This window comes from Canis lupus, chromosome 6 (genome assembly GCF_011100685.1).
Source record: "Canis lupus familiaris isolate Mischka breed German Shepherd chromosome 6, alternate assembly UU_Cfam_GSD_1.0, whole genome shotgun sequence".
Lineage (NCBI taxonomy): Eukaryota > Metazoa > Chordata > Mammalia > Carnivora > Canidae > Canis > Canis lupus.
In genome coordinates, this window is record NC_049227.1 from 13656011 (window position 1) to 13670325 (window position 14315).

The 14315-nt window shown below is 41.3% G+C and overlaps 1 protein-coding gene across 9 annotated transcripts in view; it reads right to left on the minus strand.

Annotated features, from left to right (window-relative positions):
* The window catches only part of SDK1 (sidekick cell adhesion molecule 1), a 537600-nt gene that overhangs the window by 367591 nt on the left and 155694 nt on the right, over positions 1 to 14315 (minus strand). Inside the window, exon 1 of one of the 9 annotated variants that reach the window (XM_038539593.1) lies at positions 9746 to 9765. The exons of the other annotated variants lie outside the window; for them this stretch is intronic. Within the exon in view, the coding sequence (XP_038395521.1) occupies positions 9746 to 9750 (5 nt within the window). The 5' untranslated portion in view covers positions 9751 to 9765. Of the gene's footprint in view, positions 1 to 9745; positions 9766 to 14315 lie in introns of those variants that run through there. 9 annotated transcript variants of the gene reach the window in all.

The following is a 14315-nucleotide window of genomic DNA, read 5'->3' on the forward strand; positions in this document are numbered from 1 at the left end:
TATACGAGATTATTTTACAAAGTTACTGCTTATTCAGGGTTCCCATAGGATATACTGCAGTTTGAGGTCTCTTACTAACTTATCTCCTCCCACTTAGGATAATTTCCCTATTAACAAGTTTTCAATTTTCAGTCCCATAAAAATACCTCAAAGAAGTTTTACTATAATTATTTATGACTCTTTTATAGATTCCTTTATAGAACTGTAGAAATGGTTCCATTTTATTTTAGTATATGTTACTCTGGCACCTAAAATTAAATATGAATATTTATTACACACGAAGTTATACATTTAATAGTACAATTTAAAAAACTGAGTATGTCATAACTTTTTTCCCTAACATCTGATTTTCGCCATCGTAATTTCAAATATGCCTATTATTTCTCAGAATTATTCTCCAAAAATGCCTATTAATTCTCTGTATTATTTATGACATTGTCTCAAGGGTACTGAAAATATAAAGTACATAAGGAATAAAAATATTAAAGTTTACATCCATTATAATTTGTATCTTTAAGCTCATTTTTTTCTTCTAGGTTTTAATTTCTAGACCATCTTAAGTCAAAATTTATAAAGAAAAACTTGTCTATGCCAAAAAAGACAGCACAAAAATGCCAAAGCTTTCCAGAACATTAGATTAATGAGGATCAGTTCCCAGGAAGACTTTTTTCCTTCTTCCTATCCAGCTCTTTCTGAACAGAACACTTCCACAAAAGAAACTGAGTTTAAAATGAAAATTAAACAATCTAAGGACATTCATCTTAATTTCAGATAATTCAGATAATTGTTATAATGCTTAAGAGAAGAGCAATTTTTAAAGACACTGAAGTGGGTACCATGCATTGGTTCTCTGAGTCCTCCCTCACAAACTGAATCTGCTGTGTTCACACCTTGCCCACCACCACATACGTGAGGAAGCTGGCCTACTCCCAACACCAGGTTTGGATTTTGGTCATCAGAGGCCAGTACAGGTACCGGTGCCATCTAAGACATGAGGAATTGGCATGGGACTCAAGCTGCCCGGTTGGACAAAGGGGAGAAGCACGCCTGGGGGAGAGCCCTCACCCCTGCTGGAGGCCAGGCCGGAAATGTGCTGTCCCACATTTGGCAGCCGGCAGCCACCGTTGCAATGCTGAGGAAGGCAATGTGTAGGCAAAAGCCGGAAGAGAGAATTTTGAGAGTCAGAGCAAATTAGATAATAGCCTGAAGGTGATGATATGAAAGTAAGCTAAATGATCCTTTAGCGTTACTCTTACATGTGGTCCAAAAAATATTATGTGGAAATGTTGGGATCCCTGGGTGGCTCGGCAGTTTAGCACCTGCCTTTGGCCCAGGGTGTGATCTTGGAGTCCAGGGATCGACTCCCCCGATGGGGAGTCCCTGCATGGAGCCTGCTTCTCCCTCTGCCTGTGTCTCTGCCTCTTTCTCTCTCTGTGTCTCTCATGAATAAATAAATATTTTATTTATTTATTTTATTTATTTATTTATTTTTTTTATTGGTGTTCAATTTACTAACATACAGAATAACCCCCAGTGCCCGTCACCCATTCACTCCCACCCCCCGCCCTCCTCCCCTTCCAACACCCCTAGTTCGTTTCCCAGAGTTAGCAGTCTTTACGTTCTGTCTCCCTTTCTGATATTTCCCACACATTTCTTCCCCCTTCCCTTATATTCCCTTTCACTATTATTTATATTCCCCAAATGAATGAGAACATATAATGTTTGTCCTTCTCCAATTGACTTACTTCACTCAGCATAATACCCTCCAGTTCCATCCATGTTGAAGCAAATGGTGGGTATTTGTCATTTCTAATAGCTGAGTAATATTCCATTGTATACATAAACCACATCTTCTTTATCCATTCATCAAAAAAAGTAGCCCTCAGGCTACTGAGGTGGGCGCTGACTTCTGACATTTATTCCATATCTTCATTTTATAGTAGTAATGTGATTTAAAGAATTAACCCTAACCAGTCTAAACCAATCATGGTAATCCCTTCCCTCTTGCCACGACTGACAAGAGGAAACCAGGCTTGAACCAGCTGGTCCATGGCAAGTATCTGGTGACTATCATTGCACTTAGGTACCCACACCTAAGTGAGTCCCACCAGATGAAAGGGTAGGATTTTTATTCCTTGGTTGGGGGATCAGGCTTTTTCTCCCTCTACCACATGTGAATAAGGAAGCATGCTGTCTGGGTGTTCATAGTGGCAATTGTATGGCCTGGAAGGAAACAGCCTTAACATGAAGTTGATGATGCTGGTGGCCGGAGAGAGAGAAAACAAAGTCCCTAGGTCCTTCATCTTGAGAACCTGAGTTAATGAACCAACCATACTGCAGCCCATCCTATCTCTGGGCTTCCTGTTTCGTGAGATGATGTACTTCACTCACGTTTAAACTTGTTTAAATAGGGGTTTCTGTTTCTGGAAGTCATATGAATCCTGATACAGATGGAAAACAGCATATGCAATAGCATCCATCTGGGGTTCAAAAAAAGAAGAGTGTGTCCTCAGTGCACAGAAAATAATCTTCTGTGTATATTTCTCTATATGTGTATATATAAGATGGTAACAGCAGTTAACTTTGAGTGGTAAGATTATAACTTGTTTTCTTTTGATCTCTGTATTTTAAAACATTTTTCCGCAATAAATCACTTTTGTTACAGAAGAACAACTTTCAAAATGAATGCAAGGGCATGTGTTTAATATTTTGCCCAATGGATGCCTGGGTGGTTCAGCAGTTAAGCGTGGATCAAGTCCCACATCAGGCTCCCTGCATGGAGCCTGCTTCTCTCTGCCTATGTCTCTGCCTCTCTCTCTGTGTATGTCTCTCATGAATAAATAAATAAAATCTTTAAAAAAATACTTTGCCCATGATGCAGACTACTTGGCTTTTTTATTACATAATTCCAAAGTACTAATTTAAAACTTCACATTGACTTTACAGGAAAATTATAACATTAAGCCAGAGAGATTTTTCTTTTATTTTCACATTGTTAAAATAAATGTATATATGGTTTTACATAAAATTATTTCCTTAGTCTTCCCCATCTTAATTCTACATTTCAAAATGAAACCTTCTAACTTCCAGTTCTGTGGGATAGTAATAAAAAAAATAGCACAGAGATTTAAAAGCTCAGTGCACTATGGCTAAGATGGACCTGAGCTTGGAAAAGCAGAGCGCTGGATTCATGAGAACACATGGAAGGGTTGCTTACTGCTGATGGTAAGCACATGGATGGTTCAGAAGATGACTCATTTGAAAGGGCACATTCCAGGTGCTTTCAGCTCTGCACTTGATTTTCTTGAGGCAGTTGACAAAGTAAGAATTCTCTATTTTGGTAAAGTTAAAACCTCAGAGGAGATCCCTGGGGTCTTTGACCATCAGCTCTGGTCAAGATCACCCATGAGGGGAAATGCCCCTGGGTGTCTAGGTCCAAGGGCTTACACACTTGATGTATGGAGCCGGTGGGGGTGCAAGCAGTGGGCGTGTCTACAAGTGAGCTTCCTGCCACACCTGCCAATGTCCAGGGGATATCACATTCTCAATGCCACAAAGAACACTGACTTTCCAACCTGTGGCACTCACATATTAATTATGGAAGCACCAGCCTGGTAGTTGATGAAAACAGCTTACACCTCTCCTCACAGCTGCCTGTGACCAGGAAAGAAGGTAAGGATAGATGTTCATCCGGATTGCCATGGGAAGAGAACCAAATAATTGTACTCATTATTTAATCAGATGTGAGTCCCCAGGCCTAACTCAGAGTGGAAGGCATATAAGCCTGAACCATGTACACAATGCCCATGTCCCATGGAGCTTAGATTCAGTGTTTTTATAAACTATAAGAAGTAATACGAACACTTCATGGACTTTCCCTTAAGAATGGGAAGATGCAGAGACAAGGAGGGGTCATTCAAGCTTTCCACCAGCAGAGTTACCATCGTGGTCCATGTCTTGCCAAACATTTCAATTTAGTACATGCAGGGCCTCTTTTCTAAAGCATGTATAGTTAATTTCATTAGGGAAAGTATATGAGGAAATATAATTAAATTTATATAAATTCTTCAAACTAACATTCTATTCTACGTTAGCTGTCAACTCTAAATTAGAGATACAAGTGGGGATACGTTATAGGATACGACTTCTAAGATGGTAATTCCCTTAAAACCATTTGGATCTGAAGCATATTCAATACACACATGTTCTGCCTTAGACACAGTTGCCCCCTAGCATTTAAGCACAGAGACTGATAAACAATATGTAACCAATATATGCATGTTAAATGAATAGAAAGAAGAAAACATGCACCTTTTATTCATATTCACATTTTTTCTCTGACTGCTCATTTTTGAGCTTGCAACTCCATCTTGGTGCCAATATGCAGGCAAGGAAAGGAGTAATCCAACCATTTAGTGAGTCTGCATGGAGCACCTGTACGATGCGTGGCCCTGTCCAGGGAAGGTAACTGGGGAATACAACTACTGAACACAGGGAGGTGGCTCAATGGGAAGAACACATCCAAAAGACAGAAAAAGAAAATGGTAGATCTCCGAAGTCTCAGATATATATTTTATAGAATTCTAAAGGAGTAGAGAAGCCAAAGAGGCAGCTGAAAATGTGGAGGTCTGACCACATCTATCTTCCTGGTGACAGCTGCTTAAAAAATAAAATGCAGATGAGATGCCATACAGAAAGATAGGCAGGTTTCCTACCCCAGAATGCATGTTCTAGTTCAGGAATAGGAGGGCTGTTTCTGGAGGTGACATGGAATGAAGTACCATCCTCACCTCAGTTGAGCCTCCTCCCCACATGTTTCACCTTCCACCTGAAGCTCTGGTTAAGGGCTCTTATCTGTACTGTCCCAAAGGACAATGCATCCAACTTTCCCCCAAACTGTGGGCCTGGACTGGGGCCTCCCAGACTGCTCACTAGGAGCACAGCACTGGGTGAGCATCAGGGTCAGCTGGCCTAGCTGTGGCAGAGAGGGAACTTCAGTGAGCCATAAAGAGAAGGAAAGAAGGACACCCTCCTGAGTGCACAGTATCTGTCTCTGAATAAAAGCAGAAGGGACACCAGAGCTCAGAGCTCATTCATCTTCTCCAAGACCAGCTCCTGGAGGCCTGAGGTAAAACATGGCCTGCCTTCAAATTAAAATCTTAAGTGGTCTACAGAGAAGACATCCTCTGTTTCTACCAAGACAAGATGATTACAGGTGATAGGCAGTAAGTCCACAAGTAAACCTAGGCGGAAGTAATCACAATACTCTGGAATGATAAAGAAAGGTCCTTGAAATGTGCAAGTGTGACCTGGATGAATCAACAGGCCTGGAATCAGGTCTGGCTCTGCTTTGTTCCTTCAGGCTCACTACTTGGTTTGGTCATCTGTGAAACAGGGGTGACAGTACTCATATCAAAAGGATCCTCGTGAAGTGCAAATCAGGCAGTCACCTGAGTGGGACTGACACTAGGTCTTTCGCTCAATGTTTGCCGGGTCTGAATGCAGGTGGGATGCATATGGATGGCAGGTGGGATGCATATGGATGGAAGGTCGTCAAATAATACATGCAGTCAATAGGAATACATCCTCCTTCTAGGGCTAGTATCAAATACTTTTTAGAGTTTTAGTGAACAGACTACCCTGCAAATATGGCCAAGTCACTGAATTACCAGATTAACGTCATAAAATCATCCGAAGCTGCTACTCCCTAAAGTCATGTGCACTGGAGACAGAGTAATGCTCTGGCAAAGAGGCCCAGAAAAGCTACATTTGCAGGTATTTCCACCCACCTACCACTCCAACTGCAATACCTACGATACAAGACTTTAATGCTAGGAAATCCCTGGCCTCTTCTAAACACATATTGATGTGTCATAAACAGAATCGATCCTTTTCCTGTTGGAAAGATACCGGACAACAGGAGAGATGGGAAAGAAACAGAGAAATTTCAGGGTAACCTGATACAACTGATGGGGTATTCCATCGGGGATTTTCACCCAGGAGAAACATATTTATTTATACAGCAGTGTTTCTTAAAATTTCTAGATACTTTTACTTATTTAGTTTTCAGAGTTCACTCATTTTATTTTGCTTTTTATTTTTTTCTGGCTACTTTTAAAAAGCATTTTAATCAATTTATACTCTATCCAGGGCCTTGTGTTATTTTAGTTAGTGGTCCCAGCTCTGGGCACAAATAAGAGGTCATGCCCAAATTCTGGCATGGTCACGTGCAGGAGAATGAAGTTGAATGAGGAAGCTTCAAACAGAGTTGAAGTTTAGGCATAAAAATTCCCAGCCACTTTTTTGTTTAGTTTTGTTTTTATTTCCTGCTAAAACAAAACATTTAGAAAAAGAAACAAGATTCAACAAAATGTGTAGAATGTGTAGTCAGGTCCTTAAACATTGGAACTTACCCAGACTGTAAAATCCACTCAAACCAGAAACCATTAAAAAAGACGGCAGAAAGATATATGGCACCTGGATAGGCCCCAGTGAAGCCCTCCCCAGAGGGGGCTCTTCTGAGATCCTCTCCAAATAGCAGACAAATCTGAACTAAGTTCACTTTATATATAGCATAATAAAAACAATACATACGTCAGCCCAGAATTAAACGAGCCACGGCCAAGTGAGATACTCTTGCCTGAACTGATGGCATGCGGGATGGGGAACTGCCAAGCAAGTGGAGGCCCCTGCAGGGCATGTGCAGTTCCCCTGCAGCCCCTGTGACTGCCAGTCACCCCCACTCAGCTATCTCTGCCTCGTAGGTTGTGTCAGGAAAGCAGAGGCTGGCAGTTCAAGCATCCAGACAAGTCAGATCTCCTTTTCTTCAGAACAAGGCACATGGAGGCTTTCTTCCTCCTGCAGAACAGGGGCAATGGGCAGAGCACTTGACCCTGGCTCCACATGGTAGCACCTGTGTGGGGTCATGTCTTCGTGACAGGATCAAGCACAAGGAGTAACGGCCGTGAAAAAGAGAGCTTCTTGAAGAGCAAACAATAGCAAGGAAGGCTGTCAGATCACTGGGGGACAGACTGCTTCTGGAACGTTCTCTCCCTTGCAAGTCAGTCACAGCATTAGTTCCCTCTTTAAAGGAACATAATTATTACAAAGAGGTTCTACTCTTTGTTAAACTGTCTTTGATGACTAAGGGACAAAGCTGTGCCCGCAGAGCACACATGGCCACAGCAGAGTCACATGCCTCGAGTTTTACAGCTGGCACTCAGTGTAAAACTGAGTGGTGGTGCCCCTCCACGTGCTCCTGGAACACACACACACCGCAGACGATGGGGTGAGAGCCTTGTGCTCCAGGACAGAACTCTGTCAGCAATGGAGATGAATATAAATCTAGAAGAATACCCAACTTTCTTTTAACTATTTTTTCTTCTGGAAACTACCAGTACAGGCCATGGCATTTGTGTATAAACAGACACTCCATCATACGACCCATGAGCCTTCTGCTCTTACACACACAGCCTGGCAAACAGGCGCAGGGAAATGGTAAAACAGTCAACAGAGAGCAAGTAATTTATAAATAAGGCCAAGAGGTATTTAAAACCCAGGGTTCCTAAACTAAACCCTCAGAAAGGATTACTGCATCCCTTGTTAATGCAAAATGAAAGTATCCCCTGGGAGAGGCGCCACCCCTTTACAAGCTGGGCCAAGGGCCCAGGAGGCCTTGCATTATTTACCCTGCCCTGGGAGTTATTCCAAAGATGCCAATCAGTGAATCCAACAGAACCATGAGCCATAGCTGGGAGATGGACACTGGTGTTTTTTCCTGAGTTCTAACAGCCTTTTCTGAGCTCCCTTTCAGCAGGGGTAAACCTGTTTGTTCCAGATGTGTCTCCTTGAGAACTGACCCCTGGCCACTCCTCATTTGTCCTACTACCTGGAACTGCTTATAGTTTCACAGAAGGAGCAAGAAGCCCCTTTCAACTAGCCTCCTCCACAAAACTGCTCTGCCCTCCTCACAGGATGATAAGATGCAGACTTTACTGAGCATGTTCTCTGGGCCTGGCCCCGGTGCTCAGTGCTCCGTACCCATTACCACATCTGGTTCTCCCAGCACCTGGTGGCTGCCACCAAGAAGTGGACAGAGGGATCACTGCAGGAGAGCCCTCCTCCACCCACCTGGCTGTGGGCACTGAGCAGGCTGCTTGTCTATCGGTGGGAATAACAAAGGCACCCATTGCTTAGCGTTGGCATGAGAAACCAATAAGATTACATAAAGGCTGAGTAGTGCAATGCCTGGCATATGCCCCCAATCCTAAAATGCTAAGCTACTACATCAGCCCCATTTTACAGACAGAAAACAGAAGCTATTAGAGGAAAAGAAGCTTTCCCAAAGAAAGTGGAGGAATCAAGACTCTAACCCAGTCCTTTCTACCCCACCCACCCCAAATTCTCTCGAGTTCCCTCACCTGAGTCTAGCCGCCTTCCCTATCCCTAGACCTGTTGGGGCATGAGGCCAGAACAGCATTTGACACAATCCTTTGTCCCGGCACTCAAATGTGTTGCAGCCTGAGTGTGTACCTCTCCCTCTCTGTCTCTCTCCCCTGCTTCTCTCAGACTCACATCTGTCTCCTCAGTAGCTAAGACAGTGTCCAGCATGAGGCAGAAGCCATGGAACTGGTGATACACCTGGGTTTGTCAAAGTCCCATGTATTGACACTTAGCAGGAGGAAAACTGCCCCACAACAGGCCATATCTTGATGGAGGAATCCCGTGCCTCTGTGGTATATAAGCTGGAGGTGAGGGGTTCCCCTTCCTATCCTGGCAGAACCTGAAAGCCAGGCCTCCTTGATCATTCTGTTGGGAATTACCTTCCCCACTAGATCCAGCCATTGCTTCTGCTAACAAGAGGCAGAAATCGGAGGCTTGGGGTCGACTATGAAGATTAGTGATCATTTCCTTTGGAGACAGGCAATCTTTTTTCACAAGAACTACCCACTTCAGACTTTCCCAGGAAAAGCTTTATAAAATCATTTGATTTGGACATTAGGATGTATCTAAAATGAGAAAACAGGCAGGCAACTTCAGATTTGCCAAGGTAAATGGAGATATGTGCAAAATAAAGCCATAAATAATTTAAAGAGGACCATTTTGGGAAAGTCTAAGAATATTGAAAACATTATTAACCATGACAATACACCTGTGAGATACAGTCAGTGTGCATATTTAGGTAGTATCACTCATAGTGCCTAGACACCCCACATGAAAACGAAATGAGGAAAATGGATAAAAATAGAAAAAAGGGTAACAGCTGCTTTTCCCTACTGTCTCCACTTCCTGTCATTGTTAATGATCATGCAGTTCATTTCCATGACAAACATAACACGGTAACATAAAATGTAATTGCCTCCATTTGTCTTCCTGGAGAACCGCACTGTTGTTCGTTAGGTGCTGATGTATTTGTTCTCAGTCCTTGGCCACGTTTCTCAACAAGCATTTCAGGTATGCCAGAAGCAGTTTTCAGCCAACACCCTGGCCCAAAATGATCACCGTGAACCAGGCACTAGGTTTGAACAGAGTGAAAGACTACAGCAGATTCTTTGCCAGAGCTACCCAAAGTTAAAGCCCTGTGAGATTCCCTGAAGGAGAGGCCAGTCTTGCAGGGTGAGAGGCAGGAATAGGTGTGACCCAACTCTTAGCCCCAGTGTAGAGTGTATGCACTTTCCCTGAGTCTACAGAATAATGGCCCCAGAGCTGGTCACATGCTAACCCCCAGAGCCTGTAAATATGTTACCTCATACAGCAGAGGAACTCTGCAGATGTGCTTGAGAACCCTGATATAGGAAGATGATACAGGATTGTCTGGGTAGGTCCAAGTAATCACAAGAGTCCCTAAAAGTAAAAACAGTCAGGAGAGTCAGAGCCAGACAGAGATCTGAAGGTACAACTCTGTTGCTTGACAATGGATGAGGGGCTACAAGTACAGGAACACAGGTGCCTCTAGAGCTGGAAAGGTAACAGATTCTTTCCCAGACCCTCCAGAGGAATGCAGCCCTCCAAACACCATGATGTTAGCCTAGTCTGACCCATTTTGGACTTCTGACCTCTAGAATGGTAGGAAAATAGATCTGTGTTGTTTTAAGCACTACGTTTGTGAAAATTTATTACAGCAGCCAAAGAAATGCCTTAAAAACTTCAGTTCTCTGGGCTCTGTTTCTTTATCGCTGAAATGAGAGATCTTTACCTTTCTCACAGGGCCATCTTGTGTATTAAAAAATAAGTTTGAAGTACATACATGTGCTGAGCATATATTTACAATGTGTGTCCCTCTATCACACTGCAGGACGGATGCAGAGCTTCCTTTGATCAAGGGTCGGCATCCACATACTTATTTGTGGTGAATATAGAGAGAAGACTTTCAATCAAGAGCATCTGCAATCTCTCTCCTCCTTTCCTGCGGGGCCTTACCAAGCAATTTGTGCTAGCAGCAGAGTCTAGGGAAGGGAGAGTGTTGTGAATTCACACCAAGGAGAGAAACACAAAGTCTAGAATGAATTCAGAAAGGAAGAGGGAGAGCCAAGAGGCCAGGCCAGTGGGGAGAGGTCACTGGGAGGAAGAAAGGTGGAAAGAAGTTCTGTGGTTGAAGGAGTTCTGGACTTCTTTGAAAGACTGGCAGTGACTTGAATTGCTTTGACAATTTCTTTGTTGGATGGGCCATATTATATTTTTTTTTTATTTTGCCACCATCAGAGACTAGTACAAGATGTTTCATTCATTCATTCACTCACTCACTCACTCACTCACTCACTCACTCACTCATCTAACAAATGAATATTGAACCCTTACTAGGGAATTTCCTTATAGGTAAGAGAATATCAAGGAGTTTAATTAGGTACCACATTCCAGCAGATAATTGTGGAGTCATGCAGTCTCTCACAGTGGTTAAAACTGATGGTTCCAATTCCTGATACCAGATGTGGTCTCTGAATGCCATTTCCACATGAAGAAACCAGTTCTTTGTGGAGAAGTGGTTTGTGATGGGTCTGTGCCAGGAAATGTACAAGATAAGCCTTGAACATGGTGTATCACACAGGCAGGAAACCATCAAAAGCTAGGTCACATCTCAAGGACTCAGGATTCAACTAAGGAATTTCCCAGGACCCTAAAAGGGCATGACTTCAGCATCATAAATCAGAAATGAAGGTTTTAGGATATAAGGTAAGCAAGCACACAAAAACCAACTGTATTTCCATGTAATGGCAACAAACATTTGGAAACAAAAATTAAAAATATAAAATCATTAACAATCACTCAACAGATGTTAAAATTATACTTACATGAAGATCTGACAATCATGACAAGGACTTATATGTGAAAAACTACAAAAACGATGGAGGAAGAAAACAAAGTTCTAAATGGAAAGATATACCGATTTCATAAATTGAAAAACAACAAAGATATTGGGTTTTTTCCAAACATATATATATATTTGATGTGATTCCTATCAAGCTCCCAGAACCATTTTTTTGGTAGCTATATGAAAGATTTTTCTAAAATTTGTGAAACAGTATAGTATTGGTAGATAAACAGATACACAGATCAATGGAACAGAATACAGAACCTAGAAACATACTCATAGATGTCTGTCCAAATGGTTTTTCACCAGGGTGAAGACACAGTTCAATGGAGCAAGAAGAGTCTTTGCAACAAATGGTGTTAGAGCAACTGGACACTCATGGGGGAAAAAATTAACCTGAACTTAACTCTCATACACCTTCTATAAAAATTGACTCATAATAGATCTAAAAGTTCTATGTAAAATGTAAAACTATAAAATTTCTAGAAGAAATTCAAGAGAAAATCTTTGAGACCTATAGCTTGGTGCTGAGTCCTCAGATATGACAACAAAAGTACAACCCATAAATGAAAAAAAAAATCAATAAACTAGACTTGAACAAAATAAAAACTTCTATAAAGGAAGAAAAATCTTCTAAAGCAACAGACATGTTACAGATTGGGAGAAAATATTTGCAAACCACAAATCTGATATAAGAACATATATCTAGAATATAGAAAGAACTCTCAAAAGTCAACAGTGAAAAAAGAGCAATCCAATTAGAAAACAGGCAAAGGACATGAAGAGACATTTCACTAAAGAGGATAACGGATGGCAAATGAGCCCATGAAAAGATGCCATTAAGGAAATGCAAATCAAGACCATGATAAGCTATTACCACAGACCTATTAAAACAGCTAAAATTAAAAATGGTGATGTGGAGAAACTGCATCTTTCATTTGCTGCTGGTGAGAACATAAGATGGTAAAGCCACACCAGAAAATTGGCAGTTTCTTAAAAAAGTCAAACATATACTTACCATTTGACCCAGTAATTGTACTCCTGGATATTTATCCCATATAAAAGGAGAATTTACATTCACACAGAAGCCTATATATATGCAAATGTTCACAGCAGCTTTATCTGGAATAGCCCAAACCTGGAAACAACTCAATGTCCCACAACAGGTGAAGAGTTAGACAAACTTTGCTACCACACTGTAGAACACTACTTAAGCAATGAAACGGAGCTACCTGTTGATATACGCAGCTTGGATGGATCTCAAAGGCACTATGATGAGTGAAGAAAGCCAATCTTGAAGGGTCACATACTGTATGACTTCACTTATATTATTGTTCTTGAAATGACAAAATTACAGAGATGGAAAACAGGTTAGTGGTTACTAGTAAAGGATGTTGTAGGGGAGGAAGCAGCATTTGGGAGATCTCTGAAGAGGTGGGGCATCTCTGTGTCTGTACTGCAGTGGTGGGTACACAAATATGCAGCACATGTGATAACAGAGCACAGGACTAGAGACACACATGGTACCAATGCCAATTTTCCAGTTTTGAAATTCTACTGTATTTATGTAAAATATAACCACTGGATGAAAGATACATGGGGCCTCTCTGAGGAAAGATGATTTTTTTGCAACTTTCTGTGAATATATAATATATAATTATTTCAGAATAAAAACAAAACAAAACCAAAAAACCATGCCAGAGAAAAGCAAAAGAAGCAACAGTCCTAACTCATTCTGTGGGATAGAATGGTTTGGAAATGAAAACCAACAAGCTGTTTTACCCTACTAGAGCATACCAGTGGTCCAGAGTTCTCACTGCAGTTTCCTAGGAGAGACAAATGGTGGAATTTGAGAACTGAATAATAAAACAGGATGTGCCACATGAAACCAAGTTTGGAAGATCCAGAGAGGCCCCAAGAGAGGATAGGCTTGGTGCGTTACAGGATGTCCAAGGAAGCCAAAGAGGTGAGAGCACCATGTCATCCAGATTCTTTCAGACTTTATCAATGGGAAGCCGATTTCTTCTTTGATCAAGTTTGAAGACAGACCCCCGGGGCTGAGGAGGAAGGATTAAAGGTTCAGTGATACTGTCAGCACAGTGACAATCAACGGTGGATATAAAAAAGTACATAAACGTAATTACAAGAATGCAAAATGCACAGCTGAGGCCAGTTAATGAATTTAAGAAAAAAAGGAACTGAACAATTCTATAGACTTTCAGGGTCATGAAACAGGAATTTATGCTTTTAATTATAACCTTGCAGTGATATTGAAAAAGAATAAATTATATGCACTATGTTCCAAAGAAAGGTAGAGACATATTAGAAAAGTTTTCATTAAAGCTATCACAAAGAAAAAGAAAAAGTATGCAAAAAAAAAAAAAAAAGAAGAAGAAGAAGAAGAAAAAGTTATGGTGTTAAAAAAGTTATGGTGTTAAAGTATTACGTTTGGCTATTTAAAAAAATACTGTTATATGAAATAGCTAATTACACAAGAATGCCCCCTAAATGAAAAAGGGATGTATCTTATGTTGTCATCTCCATTTGTGTCTTCCTTTGCTCCAAAACGCTCAGCTTAGTATAGCTTGTTCAACTGTGCTTGGATGTATTAGTAAAATAAAGGAATTTGCTAAAAACTATATTTCATGTACATTTCACTACAAAGATCTGAGTTTGGGACATTTCAGTTAGGGCAGGAGGAATAAAGGGGTTGACAAGAAGAGAAAATTAAAGGGAATTAGCTTAACCAGAACCCAGACTTGGGACAGGGACAAGTCAAGGAAAGGCGAAGCCAGCCGGCTGTTATACCTGGGCTTCCAGCATGCCTCTGCAGGTGGATAAGATATCTCAAAGGGCACAAAGGACTTTCCTTCTTTTGATGTAGGAATAAGCTGTGTAGGAGTGATACTGAAAACTCTGAATACTGTGGTCCTTTATGAATCATTTGCTATGTGATAGCAGAGGAAGCAGCACTTTGCTTTACAAAAAGAAAAGATAACTCACAGCT